We start from the raw sequence: 26,752 nt of genomic DNA on the forward strand, positions 1-26,752 counted from the left end.
ACCTGAGCCTAAATATCAATCGAAAAAGACATGGACATTCAATGGGACCAACCAGATGGGCACTACACGTGGCTCATCAGATACAGGGCCTCAGGAAAGTGTGGGGAGGGCAGAGAGAAAAGAGATAGGGAGAGAGAGATGTGTGAGGGAGGGAAAGAGAGAGAGGAAGAGGAAGAGAGAGAAGAAAGTGGAAAAGAGAGAAAGAAGAGACAGAGACAGAGATAGAGAAGGGAAAACAACAACAATAACAAAAAGAGAGGCTACCTGGTCTAAATCTGACAATCTCCTCACAGGTTAATCAATGTATTTTATAGGATAAAGTTACAGAGTGGAAGGTTACATAAATAAGGAGAGGGAAGGTAAAATATAGAGCAGAATAGACATATCCTTTTCAAATTCATGGGCAAAGAGGGAATGAATGATGCCTCTCAGGCACAAAATGGCAGGATTGAAACTGAAGGAATAAAAAGGTGGAACAGGGATTCCTCCTTAACAGTGAGTAGAGTTACTACTGCAAAGTACTCTAGACTCTAGTAGGGGAAGAGATATATTAGCAATGGAAGATGAGGGTCTCATGACATAACTAATTGAGGGAAACTGGTATCTGGAGAGAATTCTTTCTCTGAGAGTGTTGTGCCAAAAACAACATTGTGGCCCAAGGGAAATAATATTTCAGCTCTGTGAGGTGATATGGAAATTGCAGGTGGACCAAGACTGTAGTTGGGAAAAGGACTCAGGGATAAAATGGCATAGATGACAGGAAGGTGATCATGGAGAAGAAGTCCACGGATAAATATGGACCACCACAATTGGGGACACAATAATTATTACCATGGACAATGCTTCTATTCATATAACTCACAATATAAGTTTAAGGCACAATATAAAAAAAGGGACAAAGAAGATCTGTAAAGGTAATATCACACAAATTGGTTAGAAAGAGGAACTTACACCCAGTACTTCAGAAACACTAAACTCATGAAAAACATAGATTAAAGAAGAATAAATAAGAGAATAAACCATGAATCAGAATGAAAATTCAGAATAGAAAGATAAAAATTAAGTGAACAAAGCAAAAAATTTGGAAAATGGCACATTAAAAAGAAAGCAAATACAAGAAATGGGAGGTAAAGAGAGATGGGGAGATTTTTAACTAACTACTTACCTAAGAATAGGAAAGGAAGACCAAAAATGAAAGGAAAATAAATCAACAACTTAATTAAAACTACAAAACTAGGGAAATGTTTGACAAGTGGGAGGAGACTAGAAAAGAATAGAGCCTCTGGGAATAGGGTTACATCAAAGGAGTCTAAACAAAATTAATGTTAGGGTTTAAAAACAAAAAGCAATCATAATCTCAGATTTTTAAATGTGAATGGAATAAATAATCCAATAAATTAAAAATCTTCACAATCTGTAGTTTATAAGAAACATCTCTAAAAAGTAAAGTGAGAGGTGAGAATCAAAATGAGAGATTAGAATAAAATTCACTATGCATCAGTTATATCCAAAAAAGCAAGAGTTACAATCATGCTTTCAGGCAAAACAAAACTAAAAATTCAAAGGAAAGTGTAGATTTCTCAAGGAGAGGAAAGATGCAATATATCAGATAGTGAAAATGGCTGGATCTAGTAAGGGAGATGTGGGAGATATGAGTATGTTAAAAATTCATCTGTAAAATAAGGATGATAGCACCAGAGTTGTTGTGAATATAAAATAAAATATAAGCACTACATAAAATGCTACCATCATCACCATCATTATCATTGTTACTGGCAACAAATAATTTGCCCTTCTTCCGAAGGACTGAGTTTAAAGAAGCCAATTTAAAAAAAATTTTACCCTTACATTCCATCTTAGAATCAATACTGTACATTGGTTCTAAGGAAGAAGAGCAGTAAGGGCTAGGTAATAAGGATTAAGTGACTTACCTAGGGTCACATAGTGTCTGAGATCAAATTTGAACCCAGAACCTGTCTCTAGGCCTGACTCTCAATCCACTGAACCACCCAACTGCTCAATAAATTCTTAAGTATCTTTCCAATTACCCTAGCCAGGATTAGCCAAAGACAATGAAACCTAAAGTACCTTTCCAACTACCTTAGCTATTGCATCAAGGCTACTCCCACCACCCTAAGCATTTGTGACCTCAAGTAACCATTCATTGCCCTTCCCTCTCTGTTTCCTAAAAAATATATAAGCTCACTACTTTTTGTAGATCAACAGGTCTTCCAAGTATTACAATGCTGTGTGTCTTTTCCAAGATTATATTGCTCCTAGGGCAGAGGATCTGTGTTTTTTATCATAATCTCTCATAGTTCTCTGATTTTTTTCAGGTTGACAATTCCATGCAAAAATATGTGAACAGATGGAAAAAAGGCAGATTGTTGGAGTAAGGGTGGGGTTTGGTAAGGTGTAACCAGTGATAAGACAAAGGAGCAAAGAATTTGAGGGATGAAGATAGTATGTAGTTGAACCAGTTCACCAAAGGATTGAGATAGATAGGGAAGATAATATAGCTAGTGCAAGACTGATAATATGGAAAAGAACTGAGGGGTAGAGGGAATAAAGGTCCTAGTGAGAATGAAGAACAGAAAGGTATAAGGCGAGAGGCAATAATAAATTTTTAAAAAGTCTTTCATAAAGTATGACCTTCATTTATGCTTTTTAAAAAGTCTACAAAGCACAAGTATAGAAGGATCTTTTTTTTAATTTAAAAAAAAATCGAAACCAAAAGCTAGGATTAAATGCAACAGAGATGCACTAGAAGCTTTCCAGTAAATACCGGGATAAAGCAAGGATGTCTCTTTCCCTAACTATTATTTGACATATGCCTGGAAATGTGAGTAACAACAATAAGACAAGAGAAATAAAGGTACAGTCACTAAGGAAAAAGAGGAGAAAACCTATCCCTATTTGCTGACAAAATGACAGTTTAAATGACGATAAAAAGATAATAGCTTTAGTAAAGTTGCAAATTAAAAAAAAAAAACAACCCACAATTAACAACACTTCTAGATTCCGCTTCTGAAGCAATATATCACTCAGGGCCTGAGCATTTAAATAAATATTCCATTTAATAAGAACATATTAAATTTTCCCCACATAAAATCAGTGTGAAGGGCAGTTATTAATACTCTTTTTTTTTTTTTTTATCCTGGGACTCCATTCTAGGAGCATAGGGCCACAACCAGTAGGCAATGGGACACACAGTCGCTCAGGGTCACCCAGCTGGGAAGTGTCTGAGCCAGGGTTTGAACCTAGGACCTTTCATCTCTAGGCCTGGCTCTTAATCCACTGAACTAGCCCAGCTGCCCCTACTTTAGGTTGCAGTTTCTTTAGCAGATGTAGTTTTTACAGGGTGGGGTTGCTAGCCCCACGCCCAACCCTCCTCCTTTTTCATCCGGGCTAGGGACTGTCCTTGGCCCAGGAGTGGTAAGGGTGGGCAATTGGGGTCAAGTGACTTGCCCAAGGTCACACAGCTGGAAGTGTCCGAGGCTGGACTTGAACCTAGGACCTCCAGTCTCTAGGCCTGGCTCTCAATCCACTGAGCCACCCAGCTGCCCCTATTTATTAATACTCTAGGAAAGGAAAAACAAAAGTAAAAACCACTGGCAAGAAAATTAAAATTATCTGCCAAGGATTTTCCATAGGGTCTCAGGAGAGTCCTATCAAAGTCTAAAAACTTTTTGATTTTCTTGCCCAAAGGACTCACAGGTATGTGCCAGAGTTTATTCCACCTGGGGAAAAAAATTAAATCAAATTGTTCCAGAACTATTCCATTGCCTCTTCCCTCACAACAATCTCAGCTGTTTTTAATTGCCTCTGGAGCGTTATCTCATGCCTCCCTAGACCCACAACTATCTTGGTCTACATCCCTTTAATCCTTGACCCCCTCCCTGCAAATAATATAGGTAGGCAGGTTCATGAAGATCAGCTACATAACAAAGCAGCCCATACCCTTCCAGACTCCTTGTCCTTGAAGTGAAACCTAGGGGACGCCATCAGAGCAGCCAAAAAAGCCTCCATGGTCCTACCCTGACTGAGGGCCAGCCCTGACTAGGGGCCAACCCTGGTTGCAGGCCTACCCTGGCTGCAGGTCTTCCCAGCATACACTAGAACTCTTGAGGCTTCTGGGTCTTCCTAGCTAACAAGGAGGCTGCTCTGAGACTGAACTCTCCCATAGCTGCTTTTCAACCCTGTTACCACTGAGTACACTAACATCGTCCTGGTCATTCAGGGTTTCATCCCGGTGTCATCTTCCCCTCCATCCTAGCTTCTCTTCTGTGTCCTTTCTATTCAAACAGCCACTACCCTAGGTCAGGCCTTCCTGGACCCCTGCCTAGATGATGGTAAGGGCCTTCAAACTGGGCTCTCCCCAGTGAATAAATATTCTCTCTGCCATGAAGTAACATATCCTTTGACATTTAAAGCTCTTTACAACTGTCTCTTCCTTTCTTACACTTTACTTCCCCCATGTTCTCTTCAATCCTGCCATTCCTCAAAGCCATTCTCTGCGCCTTTCCACCAATCTTCCATGTCTGGAATGTTCCCTCTCCTCTTTTCTATTTCTTTAGATCCCTGGTTTCCTTCAAGACTCAATTCAAAGATTACCTTCTCAAAATTCCTTCCTCAGTCCCCCAAGCTATTAGACATCCACTTCCAAGTTTATCTTTCATTTATTCTGAATCTAACATGTACCTTTCCCCCCCTTAACATACAGTCTCTCCTATTAGACTATAAGCTCTTTGAGAGCAGGAGATACTTTTGTAATCTTTGTATTCACAGCATTCACACAGTGCCTCATAGAGAGTAAGAGCTCAATAAATAATTGTTGATTTTTTTTAACCTTTGCCTTCTGTCTTAGAATCAATACTGTATATTCAAAGCAAAAGAGTAGAAAGGGCTAGGCAATGAGGGTTAAGTGACTTGCTAGTGTGTCAAGTGAAATTCTGGGGGGCTCATACCCCCAAAATCACTCTAATGAGCAGACAGGAGATTTGATGCTGGCAGAGTTCCCATGCCTTTATTCAGAGATGTGTGGTGGGGATGGGTATAGAGTAAGGAATGCTGCCTGGGTCTATACATAGTCCTCAGGAGGTGGGAGTTTGGGGGGGCTATGGGTGAGGGAATTCCTCATAAGGGGTTGGGGAACAGGGTGAGGGAATGTCAGTTGGGCATGGCCAGTATCTGTCACAAGGGGTCGGGGTGGGGCTGAGACAGAGACAGAGACAGAGAGAGACACAAGGGGTGGGGAACAGAGACAGAAACAGAAACTGAGGGAGAGGGAGAGGGAAAGAAGGGGGGAGGGAGAGAAAGAAAGAGGGGGAGAGAGAGAGACAGACAGACAGACAGACAGAGAAAGAGACAGAGAGACAGAGAGAGTCAGAGACAGAGAGAGACAGAGACAGAGAGTCAGAGACAGAGAGAGACAGAGAGAGAGATCACAGCTCCATAGTCTTAAGTCCCAGAAACAGTGGGGCCTCAATGCCTGGGTTTACTCAGATTTTATAGGGATCCAACACAATGCTATCTCCATTTTCCCATCATCTGTAGCTTATTCTACCCTCCTTCTTCTATCCTCCTGAATCTTTTCCCAGTGCTTCTGATGTTTCTAAGCATATGAGAATATTCCTTAGGTTTGCAGTTTTTAGTTGAGTCAGGGTTTTAGGCCTGTCCAAGGATTTATCAGATTGCAACAATTCAAGCTAAAACACTCTTTGAAACATTACTCAGGACATGTAGTCGAGATTATAACTTGTAACTTTTAAGATTTGTCTCATAAGAATTAGGTCACCCCTAAACTTCTTCCCATGGGAATAGAAGAAAAGGAAGGAGGCAATCTCTTAGCCACATTTGAAAAACAGCATATTAAAGGCCTATATTAATATATATGTATAAAGCTGCATGGGGAGGGGGTTTCTTCTCTTCAAAAGGAGAGATTGATATCTCCTAGTGGAGGGCACTTCATTACTTTACTATAGGAATTTGCCAATCTATAATTAGTAATACTAATCAATGTATATTGGGGAATAATGCACAATTTTCACCCCACACATTAGTAAGTGATTAATTTCTGATTGACTAGGAAAGAACCTCTATTTGACAAGAATTCCTGGGAAACTAGAAAGTAGTCTGTTAGAATTTATATTTAGACCTACATCTTTAAATATATACCCCAACAACTATACATAGACTGAATGTTAATGTCATAAAAAATAAGAATATAAATAGATTATATATTTTTTACACCCATGGCTAAGGAATGAATCTTAACCAAACAAGGCAGAGGCAATTACAAAAGCAACAAAAATAGATGATTTCAGGAAACTATAAAGCTTCCACATGAATAAAATCAATGCAAGGATTAAAAGGAAAAGAGCTAAATGAGGAGAAGTCTTTGTATTCAATATCTCTCATACAGGCCTGATATCTGAGATATATGTATTATCAATAGAAATATTTATGACCAAAAGGTATTCCCCAAAACATAAGTGATTAAAGGATATAAACAATTCTTAAAATAAGAATTGCAAATTATTAACAATTATAAGAAAGCTCCAAATTACTAAATAAAAGAAATGCAAATCCAAACAACTCTGATGTTTCACCTCCCAACCCACAAAGCTGACAAAAGATGGGAATAGCCATTGTTGGTGGGCTTGTGGAAAAGCAGGCACATTAACTTCTATGCATTGGTACATTCACCATTACATTGGTAAAGTAATTTGAAATTTTTCTAAGTGTCTAAAATGTATATATCTCCTTTGACTTAGAGATTCTAAACCTAGATCTATTAAACAAAAAGGTCAAGGAAAAAGCAAAGCCATGTGTACACGGAAATGCTCATAGCAACTTTTTTTTTTCTAAAACATTTACCTTCCATCTTGGAGTCAATACTTTGTATTGGCTCCAAGGCAGAAGAGTGGTAAGGGCTAGGCAATAGGGGTTAAGTGACTTGCCCAGGGTCACACAGCTAGGAAGTCTGAGGCCAGGTTTGAACCTAGGACCTCCCGTTCCTAGGCCTGGCTCTCAATCCACTGAGCTACCCAGCTGCCCCCCATAGCAACATTTTTGAAGTTTAAAAGAACTAAAAATAAAGTAGATGGTCATTGATCATTGACTTGAGAATGGATAAACAAATTGCAATAAATGAATGTAATACTACTGAGCTAAAAGAAATTATAACTAAGATGATAAAAAGAAGCACATAAAGACTTACATGAACTGAATGTGAAGTGAGTAGAACCAAGATAAGAACATATACAATAATTCCATCAATGTAAAAGGAAACAAAGAAAATGAAACAGCTAGATGACTCAGTTATTAGAGTGCTGGGGCTGGAGACAGGAATGCTTGAGTTCAAATCTAGTCTCAGAGATTTAAAGGCTTTGTGACCCTGGGCAAGTCACCTAGCCTATGTTTGCCTCAGTTTCCTCAATTAGAAAATGGGGATACTAGCATCTGTCTCTCAGGATTTTTTGATGATTATATGAGACAATATTTACAAATCACTTAGCCCAGAGCCTGACATATGTGTGCTTCAATTCATCTGCAAAATGAGCTAAAGAAGGAAATGGCAAACCACTTTTGTATCTTTGCCAAGAAAACCTCAAACAGGGTCACAGAGAGTCAGACATGACTGAACAATATATGTAATGAGATTTATGGCCTCATATTCAATATGTTTTCCTGTTCTTTATTAATTCATTATCAAATTCAGGAGAACAAAAATAATAATATAAAAAAGAAATAACACAAAACAATTATTTATGCATTAATTCAAAATATTTAGGAACTATGAAATTCTTACTAAGTAAGCAATCTATGTGATTACAAACATGAACAATACAATAACAGGGGCAGCTGAGTGGCTCAGTGGATAGAGAGCCAGGCCTAGAAATGGGAGGTTCTGTGTTAAAATTTGACCTCAGAGGCTTTCTAGCTGTGTGCCTCTGGGCAAGTTTTACTTAACCACAATTGCCTAGCCCTTATGGCTCTTCTGCCTTAATAATATTTAACACTGATTTTAAGGTATGAGTTTAAAAAAATAGAATACAATAACAATGCATGAAATATGCCTTTTTCCCTATTTTACTAGGTTAACACTGTTCACATAAAATAACAAATTAATTAAAGCAACTGCACTAAGTTGGAAAAAAACCAAGAGGCATTCTGCATAATATTCTATTATCTGAAAGTTTCTATATTATATCTATATAGGCAGCAAATGATTATGGAAGCACTGTTGTGCAGCATGAATGCTGAATTTGGGACGAGTCACTCATTTTCTCTGGTTCTCAAATTTTCTCCTCTAAAGTCAACTGACTAAATGATCTCTAAGGTCCGCTTTTAGCTCTAACTGTATGATCCTGTAACTGTCATGTGTGTCTATAAAAGCCAAATATCATAAAGTGCCAAACTTAAACTGTTAAAAGAAGCCCACTGTTGCTCTCCAGGCTCACTAAAATTGCATCCTGTCTGTGAATCTGCAGTCTGAACAATGGATTGGAATGGAGACATTAAGATCTACTGAAAACTGGGAGAAAGATCTTCCTTTATGTTTAAGTTACTGGATTTTATAAATGTGGCAGTAATTCTAAATAGGAAGCTAACATCTGAAAGTGTCTATATTCCCCAGGGTATGAGTTAGGGGTGAGGCTAATTTCAAAAAGAATACAATTAACAGGTCTTGATTTGTTTATGGAAGCCCTAATTTAGAAAGTGCCTAAATATTTGTCCTGGGTATTAACTAAGATGCAGTATGTGGTTCACAGCCTCATTAAAGGAAGTAAATATTTCATAGCCTTCGTATCTGATCTCAACCTTAATGAATATTTAATAGCAGCTGACCAACAACAACAGCAAAAACCTGAAGGAATTATGTTCCATTTAGTTAGAAACTGAAGTCTCCAAGCTACTAAAGCAGCTTCTCAAATAGTCTAAAGCTAAAATTATACCAGCCTCATAAAATATTCTACATGATTTTATAACCAACTAAAAGACTACAAAATATGGTTTGAAATCTATAAATTAAATATTAAAAAAAGGAATTTAATACAACTTGCAATCTGAAAAAAATGCAAGAGAATAGTTTAATGCATTTGCATTACGTATGCAGGAGAGTATGCTGTCTGAAACACTGCTGGTACTCCCTCATGAAGCCAGGGCTAAGAAACAGAATCTCTTATCTTTGGGCCCTTCACAATTTATTTATTGTGGGACCACAGCACACAGTTACCTTTAGGGGAGAGGACAACAAAAAACTACCGCATAAGACCATCTAAACACATTTTTTAATCATGTATTTATGGGCATTTATTATGTAGCAAGGCCTGTTGAAAGTACCGAATCTAGAAAAATATGAGGAAAAAAATCTATAACCTAGGACAGGAACACAAATAATTTCATAGAAATGGGAGCCCATGGACCAATTCAGAATTTTGCATTAATGTTGGCTAGAGGAAATCTCCCTAGGATAGAGTTATATGCCTCAATTTATCCAATAAATGTTTGCTGATTAGTGGTCTAAAGGTGAGAAAGAATGGAGAGCAAGCAAAACTTAACTCCTATTTCTTCTCCACATCCACACAGCTATAATACCTGCTTTCACTGTACATGGAATATGAGATAAGACATTTCTACTAAACAATATTATCTCGTATTATGCCTTTAAGGGCAAGAATTTAAGACTACTGACTAAAACTTCTTGGTTTGTTTTGGTTTGGGCTTTTTAAGTTCAGGTCTCTTAGAGTAATATCAATTGTGCTATTGAATGGGGAAAAAATGAAGTTATGATATCTAAATGAAAACTTGATTGGGTGACTGATTTTCTAACAAAATTCAAATATTCTTGTGGTGAATTAATATGGCCTAAGATTTATAATTTGACCTAAAAAGACACTGTGAGGGGAAGGAACCAAGATGATGGCGTGGTAATAAGCAAAATGGTGAGCTCATCTCCATGGACTTCTCCAGACTGATTTCGAGGCAGGGCAATGGAACAGGGAAGGGGGCCAGACGGCAGCTTGGCTGCCCACTCTGGAGCTCTGGATCACAGAGCCAGGCCAGACTGCCAAGGAGACCCATAAAGGGGAATGGCATTCCCATGCAGGTAAAGGAGAAGAAAAAGTTCAAAAGTATATATAACAATGGATGCTCCCAGAAAAACCTGGAAAGACTTCTATAAACTGATGGGAAGTGAAGTGAACAGAACCAGAACAGTGCACACAGTAATTGCAATATTGTTCGATGAGCCACGGTGAATGACTTGGCTATTCTCAGCGGTATGATTCCGAGGCAATTCTGAGGGCTCATCATGGAAAATGCTATCTATATCCAGAAAAAAAATGATGGCATATGAATACAGATGGAATCATATTTTTAAACTTTATTTTTCTTCATTTTTTGGCAAGGGTGGAGTGTCCTTTTATTCACGACGTGACTCATTTTGTATGACTGCATGTGTATAATCTATATCAAATGGCATGCCTCCTCAATGATGGGGGAAGGGAAAAAGGGAGGGAAAGAATTTGGAACTCAATTTTTTTAAAAACAAATTTTAAATGTCCCAGTCTACCCATGCCACCATTTTTCCAAGGCCATTCAAATGAGATCTCCTACCTGAGACCTTTCCTAAACATCCCATAGTTGTTGCTTGCCCTCATGCCATAATTATTTTTAATTATATTTATTTTAATTTAATTGTATTTATTTTGTATATTTTTTACAATTTAAAAAATGTTTTACAATTGTTACAAATTTTATAATTTATAATTTTTACAATTGTATTTCAAATAAGATCAGTAACTTACCTGTTTGTCAAATGCTACCCATGATGGTGCATCACTTCCTAGTCCTCGGGGATAAACACTAAATTTGGGTTTCGGGCAGTGTCCAAACAGAGGTTCACCACCTATTCCAGGCTTATCTTCATTCACTAGCATAGGAATGGAGTTGCAAAAGCCCCAGTGTTGAGATTTATGGAACCTTTCTTTCCCCAGCTGTAAATACAAAAATCAATATACCTGAAGTTAATCATTTGATACCTTTGTTAATTTTAAAATTTTTATTTTTTTACCATTAGTTTCCCCATTTCAAAAAAAACTGGAAAATAGTATCTAATTACTATCAATTTTTATATAAAAACGTGTGCCATGTTTGAAATGGAGCAAATCAAGACATAAATTAAGACACAAAACTCTAAGATAGCAAGAATAAATCCAAAATTCTAAGCAACCTAGTAACTAGGTGGCACAGTGGATAGAGAGAGCACTGGGTCTGGAGTCAGAAAAATTCATCTTCCTGAGTTCTTATCTGCCCTCAGACACTTACTAACTATATACTCTTGGGCAAGCCACTTAACTCTATTTGCCTCAGTTTCCTCATCTGTAAAATAAGCTGGAGAAGAAAATAGCAAACCACTGCAATTATCTTTGCCAAGAAAACCCCAAAAAGGGATCACAAAGAATCAGACATGACTTAAATACCTAAACCACAACATAATATCTAAAAAACAATTTAAGCGTTCATAATATTTTATTGCTAATTGTTCTTTTTTTATTTATTCGCCCACTAGATTCTTCCTCAACTGGCCAAACTAAAATATTTGTTGTTTGATTAATTGAATAAAGATAATAGTAGAAAGCAAAACTACTTAACTTCCAAACATTGATATATATGCCAATATACACACATATAATACATATTTTATTATCTTTAATACTAACAAAAATATTCAATTACACAAACAAGCAATAAATTATAATAAAACTTAAGATTTCTATGATTTAAAATTTGTCTTAATTTTCTTGATCATATAGTAATTTTTAAAAGATAACAAAATCTCCCTATTTTTCTCCAGGTCTCCTCCAGAACATCTTTTCTGTATATTTATCTCAGCTTTTAAAGATGTTGCTATGATTATTGGTATACTAGTCAGTATGCATATCTCCATGTTGGTTCTATTTTCTTCTTTTCTCTGCATTATTTCATAAAAGCCTTTCCATAGTTTTTTCAGTTTTTCATAACTCTCCATTTTTATGGCATAATAACATTTAATTACATTTACATACCATAATTTCTTAAACAAGTATTCCAACTGAAAAATGCATAGGATATTTATTGTTTTTGTTTTGCTTGAATGGTGCCACTAAGAAATTTTTGTATAAGTAGATGCATTCTACATTTCAATAACAACCTTAGAAAACATCCTAAAAGGGAGAAGAATGGGTCAAAGGATTTGGATAGTTCTGATGCCATTATCAAAAAATCATTTAGTTTTTCAAAAGGCCTGCACCAATTTATCAGTAGTATAATAGTGTGCTTGCTTCTTCATAAGTATGTCAGCATGGAATTTATTACCTTGCATTAGTATTGCCAATTTGATAGGTATAAAGTGGTGTCTTGAGGTTGTTTTATTTTATGTGATTATAACAATTGGAAAGCTTGAAATCTTTCAAGTGATTAATTGGCAATTTATATTCTTCTGTTGAAAACTGTCTGCTCATATTGATGAATAAGAAAAGGATCTTATTAATAAACGTAGGACAATTCCTTACATATTTGAGATGTCAAAATTTAATAGAAATATTTGCTAAAAGGTTTTCCCACACAGTCTGTTTCTCCTTTTTATTCTGTCTTCTATGGTATAAAAATCTTTTTAAACTTTTACGTAATTAGTTTTAAATAAGCATGTATAATTATTATAATTACATAAAAATAATTACATATCATACATTTAAATAATTAATTTTATCTGCATTTTAATTGTAATTAAATATAAATATATAACTAATTATAATTATAATCTTCTCTTATAATGTTTGGTTTTCTGGATAGCTAGGAAAAAATTTTAACTAATGTAAAAGAGTTAATATTCCATTATCTTCTAATTTGTTATCATTTGTGCTTAGATTCTACATGTAACATTTTTTATTATACATGCTGTGAAAATAAGATCTAATCTCATTTTTATTATACTGGCATCTAACTTTACTAATAATTTTTAAATAATAATTTTTAATATTTTCCAATAATTTGTGATAATTGATTTACCAAAGACTAATCAATTAAATGAATTTCTATTCTATTTCATTTATTTAATCTCTTCCACTGAATTCTTTTTTCTATGTTTTAGAACAGAAATACCAATTAATTTTGATAATTACAGCTTGGCAGTGCTATAAAAGTTGTAGAAGTAAAGTATCCCCCTTTTTTTCATAATTCTCCTTAATGTTCTAAATTATTTGTTCTTTGAGTTAATTTTGCTATTTTTTAACTGAGTCTTTTAAGTGCACAATTAGTTATTTCATTAGCATTAAAGTACATCTATGGATTAATCTGAGTAACAATGATATTTTTCTTTATTTTTCTAAACTTAATGAAATACTTGAATATCTTTCCAATTATTTAATTACTTTAGTTCTATAAACAAAAATTCTGAAAATTTCTCTATGTAGCCATTATGCCATAAAAGTTTGGAGGTTTATTGGTTTGAAGGCAAAAATGAAAAGGAGAACTATGTTCCTTTCTCTGGCCCCCACCTTTGGAATGTGGGTGTTATCTCCTTAATCCAGACACTATCCTTCTCTTTTCTTCTAGAAAGTAGGCATTTATTAGTCCTTCTCCTTGACCTTAAGCTTACAGAGAGATTTCTCTATATACTTTGACAGTGAGGAGAAGCTAGTGGGGGAGAAGATTAGAAGAAAACACTGCAGAAGTTAATTGACCCAATCATCCAACCTCCAACCAAATCCCAATAGTGTTTAACTCACTTTTGCCTAAATTCTGAAGTTTTTTTGCAAAAGCTTCATTTCCAGCTTTACCTGCATTGAGATATTTATTAGAATTCACTTTCATTTTCTCTTAATGCTTATTCCATAAGTCAGTATCAAAATTTACCAACAATTAATTCACTTTCACCTGTATAGCAAAATCAATTACTGTGCTTTTGCAACTCCCTACTTAGAAAAAAAATGCATAAATTGAAAACCATCAATCATATGTTATCGGTATCATGCTAGGATTAAAGCACTCATTTAAATCGGAAATAATAGAAAAACTTTAGATTAGACCTCTGCACTGTTCAACAGAAATGAAGCGAGGGGAGGGGGAGGAGAAAGGCACTTCACTGTTTTAGATAGGCTGTCTATCTCTCCTAAATTAAGAGGCAGAGGGAAGTCCACTACTGAGCATAACATGCTTTGTACTCCACTTGCCACTTTCCCATCTGGAAGAATAGGCAAAGGCAGCCATGGCCACCATGAACCCTGGTCACTCAATACCAGCCATGACTGGTTTTTTACTTCGTCTCTCTATTGTCCATCTGTCTTCATTCTCACTTATCCAACTGACCAGCTTCAATTAAATTACTGGTTCAGTTTCCTTTTCCCATCCTGTATCTCGGGCTCATGGAACTCCTATGGCAGTTGGCAGCAGCAACAACAGGGGTGGTAGACACAGAGCCATTTTAAAATTCTTATTCCATTAAATACATTTGGTCTTATTGCTTTCGATTTTTGTTGTTCAGTCATTTCTTCATGATGAGTTTTGAGGTTTTCTTGGCAAAGATACTGGAGTGGTTTGCTATTTTCTTTTCCAGCTCATTTTACGGATGAGGAACAGAGGCAAACAGGGTTAAGTGACTTGCCCAGGGTAACACGGCTAGTAAGTGTCTGAGGCCAGATTTGAACTCAGGAAGATGATTCCAAGTCTAGTGCTCTATCCACTGTGCAACTTAGCTGCCCCATTGCTACAGATAACATCAAAACAATAGCAATGTGATAATAAATAGCTTTACTTTATATTATTGGGAAGGTGTCTAATTCTTTTCCTTTAAACATAATACTAGATTTTTAAATTCAAGTTAGTACTTTTTAATCATATTAAGGAAAAGTTCTCCCATTTCTATGCTTTTTTGGTATCTTTAAGATAATTGGGTATTACATTTTATTATTGAAAAGATTTATTATGTTAATTATTTTCTAATATTGAACCATCATTGCATTTCTGGCATAAAGCCTAATAGCTAAAAAAGAATATTTGATATACTGATATATTCTACAAATCAATATTTAACTTTAAATGTTTGTACTGGTCAAAAATTTTTGCACTGGTCCCTCTTTTGTCTATGTCATCCTTACCAAGCTCATAGCTTAAGGCTATATTTACTTCATAAAAGTTTGTTAAAACACAATCTTTCACTATTTTTTGCATAGTTTAGGATACTGGTTCCTAATTAGTTGGCTAAGGACTTCTGGAGAGCTGCAAAAAGTTTTGAAAGTGTCTGAAATGCATATACATACATATGTAATTCACATGCATATGCATTATACACACATACCCAAAGATATATGTGTATCACACCGGGTCCAATCCAGTCATTATTATAATAATGGCAAATGAGGCCTAGGAAGGTTAAGTGAGTAAAAGAAGCAAATAACAGAACCAAAATACAAGAGCTCTGACTCTCAATTCAGTTCTTTTTCACTTCATTACTTCTTGTGACTTCTTACTTTACCAATTTACTAGGATCATTTTAAGAAATATAGAAAAAAATTTAATCTTCAAGAAATGGAAAATCAGGATTACACTGAGGAGATGGTAAGATAGCACCTGTTTGTTCTCAATAAATTCACATCATCAACCTTAGATAAACTACTTCCCAAGATACTTAAAGAACTTATGGATTTGATTTGAAAAAAATCTTTGAAAATAGGAGAGATTGCCCAGGACAAGAGATCAGAAAATGTTGCTCTAATTTTTAAAAAGAGGAACAATATAGATTATCAAAAATATAAAGTGGTAAGCTTACTAAAAAAAAATCCTAACAAAATTATAGAATGAATGATTAAATGAGAGTATTAGCAATCACCTCTAAATTGCCCATCTTCATCAGAAATAATCCAATACTAACTTCATATCCTATTTTCACATGTAAATAAGGAAAATGTTATAATCATAGTATATTTGTATTTTATCAACTCCTTTGGCTAAGTTTCTTATAACCTTGGCCAAGCTGAAAAAAAAAAAAAGGTCAGTTTTATGGTAGTAGAATTAGGTGGATTCAGAAATAGGTTAATGGTCATTTCGATATGCCCTCTACCATTACAATCAACTATTTTACACTACTGTGTTTAGCTATTTGGAGGAAAATACATGTTGTTAATTTATTTGTGTGTTTGTCTGCTGTGTCAAAACAAAATATTTGAGTTTTTAAAAGAGAGGCACTTATTTAGAATGTAATTTCATACTCTGTCAGAATATTAGCTGATATTTTTTAGATTTTATTTTTCTTTGTTCTTCATGGATGTGTTAGTCTTTCTTGACTATTCTGTCTCATACTCACATTTCTGTGCATATTGTTTTTATTTTTTAGATCTTTTTTTATGACAATGCTTGCCAAAGGCAAAAGATCCTAGTACTTGCTGACTGGAATAAGGAGTCAAAGTGACCCCAGAAACTCTCCCTGCTTACATTCTCAACACCACAGCTAAAGAGAGTGACTTGCAATTGTTGTCTCAAAAAAGAGCCAACCAACCATCAATATTGAACATCCATTATTCATTTGTTGGGGAATGCATGGTTCAAAGATACTGCCAAGAATTATCACTTTATAAAGAAAGTACTCTAGTACTTACTCATTTCAATTTTTGAATAATCATCATCATCATTATATATTATATCATATCATGTTATATTATATTATATTATTATATTAAGTATCATTATATTTGCCAAGAGCTAGTTCCCTCTTCTCTAATCACTCATCTGTCTTCTCCTATGATCTCTACCTAAACCCCATCTCACACTCTGAGGTGGTCTTCTCCATGCCAAGGGAAATTCTTTTACAGGAACCCTTAATCCAATCCTACCCCATTTTCTCCAATATTTTCTCACTAATATTCCATCATTTCCCTACCTACCCAGAGTTCCGGGTTTTTTCCAGGTTTCCTCCATTCTTTAAAAAAGAAAAAACCCATCATTTGATCTGATTATCCCTACTATTTTGTTTTTTATTCTTCTATAATGATATTCCTTAAAAAAGCCCTCTACAATTGGTGCCTTCTTTTTGTCTTTTCTTACTCTTTTCTTAACTCCTAGCAATCTGGCTTTCAACTTCATTCAACTGAAACTGCTCCCCTCAAAGTTAATAGCAATCGCTTAATGGCCAAATCTAAGGGTTTTTCCTTAATCCTCATGCTTCTTGACCTCCCTTTGATACTTAATGGGAACCTTCTCTGTATACTCCTTTTTCAACTAGGTTTTCATGAACCATGTTTGCACCTGGTTCTCCACCTCGGTCTCCTTTGCTTTATTTTCATCCAAATGACGCTTGCTTCTCCTCTCACTCCATGCTGTCCTGCTGGATCTCTTCAAGTCCCTTAGATTCAACTATCATTTTCACACAGATGAGTCTAGAATCTATTTATCTAGCCCTAACCTCACTCTGCCTATTGGACATCTTGAACTAGATGCCCTATAAACATCTCAAACTTCATGTGTTCAAAAAGAATTCGTTATTTTTCAAGGGAAAAAAATCTTACCCTTCAGAGAGTAAAAAAATCTTCCCTCTTACTATGGACCATCCCATTGACCCAGGCCTTTCCCAGCCACCACAATCCCATATGTATTGTCATAGCCTTTTAAAATGAAATCTCCTTTAGGGAAAGGACTTTCTATTATCCTTAAATATATATAATAAATACTTGTTGACTTCTTTTGTATTTGTATTCCTAAGGCTTAACAGACTGCCTGAGTTAGAAAGTGACTAAAATGTCCTATACTTTTTGACCCAGAGGTTCCAGAGAGGCATATACTCCAAAGTCAATGGCAAAAAGAGGTCACTTATATACCAAGACATGACCTTTTCATTGTAACAAAGAGTTGGAAATAAAGTAAATGCCCATCAACTTAAGGAAATGGCTTTAAAAATGTGATTCATAAATATAATGGAATGAAACATGATGAATACAATCTAAAGGGTGAGTCTTTGAGATTTGAGTAGATTTCATATTTCATAAAGGATTTAAAACTTTAAATAAACTAATTTGAATGGTGTAAAGGATATTGAAGCTTTGAGAAGTTAATCTGCATATGAAAAGCTAAGAAAGCAGCTGGTCAAAGAGGGGAGATAATTATGCCCACAGGGCACAGACTGCCTCCAAGCCTTTTCCAAGCCCAGTCATTTGCATGTACCAATAAGAAAGACAAGAATTATTAATAACTGAAGATCTGTGAATCCCCAAAACTGTTTGGTGATTATTAGGTAAACTGGCTTGATTAGCCCACCTTGCAGAAATTGAAATTTAGGAAATTTATTTGAATAATCACCATAATTTAGGATGAGGTCTTTCACTGAAAGGATCTAAACTCATGCCATGAAGAATTGAAAGGATAGGTAAAGCCTAGGACAAACTTACTCTCCTAGATCCTACCTTCAAGGCATTAGGCTTCAGAGCCTCTGTAGCAGAAGTCCGCAACCTTTTTGGCCGTGAGAGCCATAAATGCCACATTTTTTAAAATGTAATTTCGTGAGAGCCGTACAATGCTCACAGTGCGGCTCCTGTAACAGCGCCTGAAAAAAAATTGACTCTCAAAAGAGCCAGATATGGCTCGAGAGCCATACGTTGCCGACCCCTGTTCTGTGGGAAAAGAACTTCGGAGTGTTATATCTGGCAGTTCTAGGTTATGGGTTCCTCATTATTTCTGAAACAAGACAGCTTAACTAAGGAAAACCTACAAACAGCTGTATGAAAGTCTCTGAGACAGAAGATTCTTGGGCAGAAATTGCACAAAGCTGTCATCCTTACCCTCTCTTCCAAAGTTATCCACCAAATCTAGTGGCAAGACAGAAGTTAAGACAATTAGTGATGGCCCCAGTGGATGAGCTGGCTTCTTTGATGTCTAGCCAGTCTCTAAGGGCAGCTCCACAGCCACTCTGCTGCATGTGCCCAGCAAACCCTCCCACGAGAGGAACACCCCATGTAGGTGTAGAAGTAGCCACCACAAGGAGACCAGGGACCCATAATCTCCTTTCTGCCAAAAGGACAGAAGCCTTTTCTCCCTGGACACAGGATGTCTGTTTATCTTTTTTTTTTTTTTTAATGTTTGCTTTTTCTTTTTAAAGACTTCTGACCACAGGCATTTGTAATCTGTGTATACTGATTGAGGATGCAGTTGGGAGGAGGCAATGGGGCAGGGGATGCCTCCCTAGAGAAGAAAGAGGGTTTTATGATGAAGCGTTTTCCATGACGGTTCAGAGCTAACAGAAATGCTTTTGTTAAAATATCCCTGGGAAAGAAAGAATATTTAACGCACCTAGGCAATAAATCAAAATTAGGATAATGGGGGCAAATAGGATTGAGTGAATAACCCTGCTCACCAACTTCATTCTATCACAGTTGGATGCCATGGGGTCGGAAGAGTTGATTCAGTTTCATACTTTAAGGTTAACTCTAGATTGAAATAAGACACTCATAATAATAATCTAATAGTTAACAAAAGTAAGTTTACTTAGGAAGGGATGGATATTCAATAAAAATTCTACATTGACGAAAACCGAGCATAGCTTCTTGCTGTTAGAAATTCTGCTGGACCACAGTGAGAAGCCTGAAAAAGGAGGCTGGAGTTTCTTTGGCTTTTGACTAGGAAGCCACATTAACAAACAGTCCAAGCCTTAATCCCCAATCAAGTCTCAATAATCATTTGAATAACGTTTAAAGAACCAGTCTCAACTATATGGAGTAGGACCTCAGGAAAAGCTTGTCTAAGCTATATGGCAAAGCTGTAGAAAACACCATTTTTATCCCACGTGGGAATACTTAAAGAAGATGATTTAATGTGACATAAGCCGAACCAGAACTGTTTAAGGAGAGAAAAAGAGAAAGACAGGGAAGAGAAAGATATAGACATTTTAAAATTTAATATTTCTATATCATTTACTAGGGTGTTAGGCACTGTGCTAAGTGCCTTACAATTATTATCTCATTTGATCCTCACAACCACCCTGGGATGTAGTTGCTATTGTTATCCTCATTTTACAGAGGAGGAAACTGAGGAAAACAGAAGTTAAATGATTTGCCCAGGGTTACATTGCTAGTAAGCATCTGAGGCCAAAACTGAATTCCTGACTCCTCTATCCACTGCCTCATCTAGCATCTCAGAGAGAGACAATGACTAAAACAGAAGCAGAAAGAACAATAATGCAAACAAAATTGAATACTGCAAAATTATAATGGCCAAGTTTGTTACCCAAGAAATTATAAAAGGCCCCTTGCTTCTTTACAAAGGTACTACTGCATATAACGGACTTTTTGATATATTGGTTAGTTTTTCTGAACTATTCTGTCCCCACTTTTATTCTTTGTTCTAAAAGCCAGCTCTATGAATGGTGGAAGAAGGGATACATTTGGAAATGTAAAGAAAAAATTAAAAGTTACCAAGAAAAAAATATTTTTTGAGGAAGTCAATTTGCTACCTATTTAACCTTAACTATGAGCAATTTTTCAAAAACAAGAATAGTTCAATCCTCTGGGCTTGTATTCCCTACTCTAGCCCTTAAACTGTGAATGCAAAACCCAGTGTGTTGATAGAATGTTTTCTAAATTGTCAGGATAACAAAAGTCAGATGAGATCTCATTGTGATAGAACAGTGCAGCCCAGAGGAATCTGGTTGCCTGGGAGGCTTTTCCTCTGTGTCAGGGTGTGTGTGTGTGTGTGTGTGTGTGTGCCTCTGGGGAAAGCCTCATGTACGTACTAGGCATGCTGTAAACTGCTAAAGATTATAAGGCACAAAATGTACCAAGGTACCTGAAAGTGACAACATTATGTCACAAGGTTCATGACAGCTGCATCCTTGACATCTTCTGAGCCCTTCCTAATGACCTCAGAGAGGGATAGATAATGGAAATCTAATTCAATGTTCAACAAACATATGTTAAACACAGACTATATTCCAGGCTCTGTGCTAGGCACAGCTTATACAAACAGACTGTCCCTGTCCTCTAGGAACTTACATTCCCATGGGGAGAGGGAAAGAGGCAGAATGCATTGTATTTATAGATAATAAAAAGTTTAAGCAAGCTTATACCCAAGTTTCAAGAGGGGGAGAAAAATACAAAAAACAAGGGAATCAGAAAAAGCTTCAAGTAGGAAGGTATAATCTAAGCTATGCTTTGAAGGAAGCTAAAGATTCTAAAAAGTGGAAGTGAAGGGGAAGAGTAAGTAAATTAGAATTATAAGAGACTACTTGGGGCAAAGCAAAGGGATGAGATAGCATGGTATGTACCTGGAACACCTACAGGGTCAGTCTGAGTGGGATGAGTGAAATGGACTAATATGAAATAAGATGAGAAATGGAAATGGGGGACATACTTTAAAATGCTTTCAATGACAGGTTGAAGATTTTGTATTTTTGTATTTTGTATTTTATCCTAGAAGTCACAGGGAGTCCCCGAAGATTTATGAGATTTATGAGCAAGAGAATGATAATGTCATAAGACCCTTGGCAAATTGATTAATATTGCTATCCTTTAAGATAATTCAGTTCAGCTTTCATTAAAAAAATCAATGGGATCCATGATATTTGGTCCAAGTCTATGTTCTTCCAGGGTGAAAAATTTTCTGATTAGGCAACACAAGTATCCAGTCTTCTTGGTAGGACTGAAGTCCCTTGTGAGCTTGGTTCTCAGAACAGTATTTTCTATATCTTTATAAACCAAGGATAAACTGAAAAAAAAATGAGTTCCTGAATCTTCAAAGCTAAGGACCAGATTGTGGAACAATGGTCTCCCCCCACAAAAATGTAACCTCCTTAAGGGTAAGGACTTTCATTTTGTTCTTTGTATCCGTTATTAAACAAATCACAAAAGTCTAATAAATGTTTATCAATTGGTTGGTTGATGATGACAATAACAAGGTACTGGCACCCCATTAGATTGAGTTGATTGGCTAGCCACTTTCCTTACAACCTCATCAGTTGCATCAGGATGAGTACAAATATGGTTCTAAAATTGTTTGAAGTAGGTTTGAAAAAGGTAGATTAAAGGAGAAATCAATGTTTGTATTTGTATTTTTATTCTACTGACTCCTCTATATTCCTTCTTACAACCACCCCAGAAGTCTCACTGTGTTTTAAAGGTGTAATTTGATCACAGCAAAGCAAAACTGTCAACTCCAGGTCCAAGTTGATAAAGAGAATACATAGCATCTGTGTAATTTAGCCTGCAGCATCTCATGTGGCCTCCTGGCAGAAGCCCAAATGTACTTATATCTATGAAGCTCTTTGTGGTTTGGTTCCATCATGGGAAAAGGGACGTTCTCAAGTTAACTCCCCTGTGTTTCATACCAGCCAAAATACTTTAAAAATCTGAATCCCAAAGTCTCAAAGAAGAATTCCCTATGAAGGGCCAGTAGCTTTGTAATTCAGTTCTCAACTAACAAAATAAATTTAGCCTGCAACATATGATTCTTACAAAAGCCATTTAGAAAGGAAGATAGTTCAACTAAGATAAAGTATTTGTACTGTTCATATGTTACATGCAGGACAATAATAAAACATCAAGCCTGGCTTTGATAAGCATGCATTCTTACATATATGCATTGTTTATCAAAGTCATATACACATAAATATGTATGTGTGTAAACACAAACACAATATATTTGCACATGTGCTCTTTCGGTCTCAAATGAGATGGAATGTTAGAGAAGAAGAGGGATTTCTACCAAGACAGCATGATATTGTAGAGAAAGCACCTAATTTGGAGTTTGGAGATCTGTACCTAAATCCTACCTGACATTTATAGGTTTTGTGATCATGGGAAAGTCACTTAACTTTTCTGAATCTCAAATTCCTCATCTATAAAATGAAAACAATAATGCTTGTTTCTACATATACCACAGCATTGTTTTAAGGAAACTACTTCATAAAACTTAATGTACAGAAAAAAGGAAAATTTACCATAAAGGAAGGGTAAAGGAAGTGTTTGCCCTTCTTTGTTTCTTTACCAGGTTTGTAAAGAAGTTCCACAATAAAATTTGATAGAATTATAGGGCAGTGTATAAATGGAGATCTTGAACCTTGGACTTCATCCCGCATAAATCCCTTAGTTTTCCCCAAATCCCCTACAATCTCTCCTATGCTTCCACATTTGTGAGGTCATGTTATTATTTTATATTTGGCTGTAACTTCTCCCTCTTTCTCTTTTGCTCCTGGGAGTGGGCTGGTTAGTACCTCTTAGTCTCTTTTGTTATTTTATTAATATCAATAAAATATTCATGAATGTAATATTTAGTACATTGAATATTAATTTTAATCTTTACATTTATGGACAACCACTTCAGGAAATGAATTCTCAAAAAAAAATTTTTAAGATAGCTTTTAAGTATAGTTAGTAAGTTTGCCTGAGAGCTGAGGTTTCCTTTTCTTGCCCTATGCTCCTGCAGTTTTGTTTTTTTCTTTGCCTGGCCACTCAGCCCGCCTGCCCACCAGCCCACAAGCCACCTGCTTTTGCTGCTGCTGCCTTTTCCCACCCATCTGCTTGAACCAGCTTTCCACATAGCTCCCTGCCCAGCCTAAAGCCAGCCAATCTGAACTGCTTTTTTTCCACTGGAAGGGTGAGACCCCAATCCCTTCCCCCACCCCACAGTGGCTTTTCCAGCCTACACTACCATTTTTTAAGCCAAAGTCTTAAACTGACCCTGGACTCCTGGCTGAGAGAGATTTGCAACTCAGGATTTTTTTCCATAAGAAGGGGACTCCTCTGCCTTTTCTTTTGAGAGCAGAGAGAATAAATCAGTAGATTGGAAGTAGAAGTTTTTGGTATTTTGTCTCTACCTTTCAAATGCCCTATTATTCTCCCTCTAGAAATTTTGCCTCCTTTTTGTTTACTCTATAAACAAAGCCCATTCAGCCTCTTCAGGAATAATGCTGTTTCAAAGCATGCTTGAAATGCTGAAACAACAGTTTGAGTTGGTAAAGTTACAAAGTGAAGATTGGTTCTGCTTAATTCTTTTCCAGAGGGTTTTTGTGCTGATTGAATACCTTGCAGTTGAGAACTTGATTCAGAGGAGAAATTCATCTCCTCACACCCTTTTGGCTTTTTCGTTTACCCATACCCATTATGAGGGTTTGCAGAATTCTCCCTCACTATGACAAAATTCAGAGCTCTGACAAAAAAAGATCTGAATGGTTGATTTATATGGAGGAGGGAAAATAACCTTAAAAAGGGATCTAAAAGTTTATTGCTTGCTAATTATTTTCAGCTTTTCCCCTCAAGATAGTAAACAAGCCTATTGGGATTGTTAAAAAGAATTTTTGACTAAACTGCTTGTAACTTGTCATTTGCTTGTATTATTGTATTTGCTAATTTCTTTAAGGTTTAAATTTTTTAAGTTTATCTGTATTAATCTAATTAATATCGTATTCCATTATATGATTTTTATCTGTACCATTTCCCTATGATTTTACTGAACAACATATCAGTGTAAAAAGGCCATGAACATCTTATACACATTTTTTTAAGTTGTAAAAAGCCCATAAGTCTTGTGTATCCTGGATTTGTCATCTTAACTATCAAAGTCACATACTGCTTATACAACCTTGAAGAATATAATGACTTAAGAATTTAAACTGTAATTTTATAAGGGGTCTTTAGAAATGACTTTATAGTACCTTCTGAATGGATGATAAATTTTTATATATATGTATATATATTATAAAGAATGTTGTCTTAAAAAGGGAGAGAAAACAAATAGAAGTTTCCTACCCAAACTCTTTATATATAAAAGTAGGAAGCCAAAAAGAGCTCCTGCATGCTTGATATTTTAACTCTTTATTTTAATTTACTTTCCCACAAGAAGGATCTAAAATTCTTGGTGATGTTTTAGACCCAAATAGGTTTTCATCAGCAATTGCCAAGGTTGAAAGATTTGCTACAGCTGTTGAATTTGTGACAAGTATCCATCAGTTCATAGGTTTTAAAATGTCACACAGCACCTCATGTGAATCCTATTATGATAGTAGGTTTGTTTACTATTGTCAATAACTGGGCTATTGTGAATTTTGTGATTTTGGTACTTTATTTGAATGTACATCATCTACTATATTATTGTTTTTATAAATCTGTTATTCTGTAAAAATAATTTGCATTCATAGTAGTTCATGGCCAAGTTTATAAAGGAAATTGGATCTCATTTTTAGGTGAGAAACCTTTTGCTGATTCTAAGCTATATATTTTTTATTTTTAAAACATTCTTTTATTTTTCCCCTTGTATGTGTAATAGTTTTGAATTTCTTTTTTCTCTCTTTTGTACCTGAACACATTATCAATATTAATCTTTTTTAAAATTTGCAGTAATATAACTTTAAAATACATTTGTTCTAATACCCAAAAGGCTTTAAACTATAGAATAATGCTATTGGTTGTTTAAATAATTATGGGACTTTGCTTAATGATTCTATCTGATTCCAGAAGAGTATTTAAAAAGAGCCACTACACAATGCTAAAGAAGCACAAAGCCAACCTGCATAGTGCAAATTGAGCACAAGGTCAAAGGAGACCAACCAATCCCAGTGGGATTGATGTAATTTTGAGCCAAGACAAGAGGACTTGAACTTGTTTGGGTTCAAGGTTGCAGCACTTAACATATGTGAAGATGCAGGACTTCCTCTGAACCACATTCTATCCAAGCACCTCATCCTGGCTACCATTCTGGATCCTATAATCTAGTCCCTTTTTCTGTCTTTTATAAGTGTGGCAAACTTTCTATAGTCCAGGCTACTGATTGAGTAAGCACATAATTACTTAAATCACTTTAATTAGGCCTTGATTCAAGGGCCTGTTATAGTTTTATTTTTCCTATACTTGGATTTTTTTAGACATAAGACTTTGACATTTTCTTTTTCATCCACAAGTTATTTTTTCTCTTTTATATGGATTTTTTAATGTTTTTTTTTATTTCTTTTGCAATTGATTCACATACCTTATAACTCAGCCATATATCCCTGAGTGATCCCTGTGTTATTATCAACCTCAGGGGGGACTTTGTTATTGCTGTGAATTTTGATTTGAATTTGACCCTAATTTAGAACAGAAGACTATCTCCCAGAATCCAGACAATGAACCTGTTTGGAGAAGGCACCATGAAGATGCCTGCAGAGACTACGCATTGCATCAAGAAGATGCAGAATTGAACTTTGGGATGTGAATTTGAACTTTGGGGGGTTGAAAGCATTTGTTTTGAATGTATACTTTTATGCCAAAGGGGACTGCCCCCAAATTGTTTTTATGTTAATGTAGCAATCATTGATTTTGTTCTTTTTTTCCTTTTAACCACAAATTATTGCAATTTATATGTTGATTATGTTTTTATGATCCATTGGGGAGACTGGTCACCCAAAGGATCACAGTGGGGTATGTATAAATGGAGATTTTGAACCTTGGACTTCATCCCCCATAAGTCCCTTAGTTTTCCCAAAATTCCCTTTAATCTCTCCTGTGCTTCCACATTTGCGAGGTCACGTTATTGTTTTATATTTGGCTGTAACTCCCCCCCCCCTTTCTCTTTTGCTCCTGGGAGCGGGCTGGTTAGTGCCTCTTAGTATCATTTGTTATTTTATTATTAATAAAATATTCATAAATATAATATTTAGTATATTGAATATTAATTTTAATCTCCACACAGCAGCTAGCTATTGAGTGACTAAAAAATTGGCCACCTGAAACCCTCCTTTGAAAAGCAAGCTTACCAA

At 35.8% G+C, this 26,752-nt stretch overlaps 1 protein-coding gene across 1 annotated transcript in view; it reads right to left on the reverse strand.

Annotated features, from left to right (window-relative positions):
* EFHC2 (EF-hand domain containing 2) overlaps window positions 1-19,414 on the reverse strand; it is a 163,116-nt gene extending 143,702 nt beyond the window's left edge. Inside the window, exons 1-2 of the mRNA XM_044669224.1 lie at window positions 19,385-19,414; window positions 10,815-11,003 (exon numbers count right to left, since the gene is read on the reverse strand). Coding sequence (XP_044525159.1) covers window positions 10,815-11,003; window positions 19,385-19,414 — 219 coding nt within the window. The remainder of the gene's footprint in view (window positions 1-10,814; window positions 11,004-19,384) is intronic.
* Between the last annotated feature and the right edge of the window lie 7,338 nt (window positions 19,415-26,752).

The sequence above is a fragment of the Gracilinanus agilis genome, chromosome 3 (genome assembly GCF_016433145.1).
Source record: "Gracilinanus agilis isolate LMUSP501 chromosome 3, AgileGrace, whole genome shotgun sequence".
Taxonomy (NCBI): domain Eukaryota; kingdom Metazoa; phylum Chordata; class Mammalia; order Didelphimorphia; family Didelphidae; genus Gracilinanus; species Gracilinanus agilis.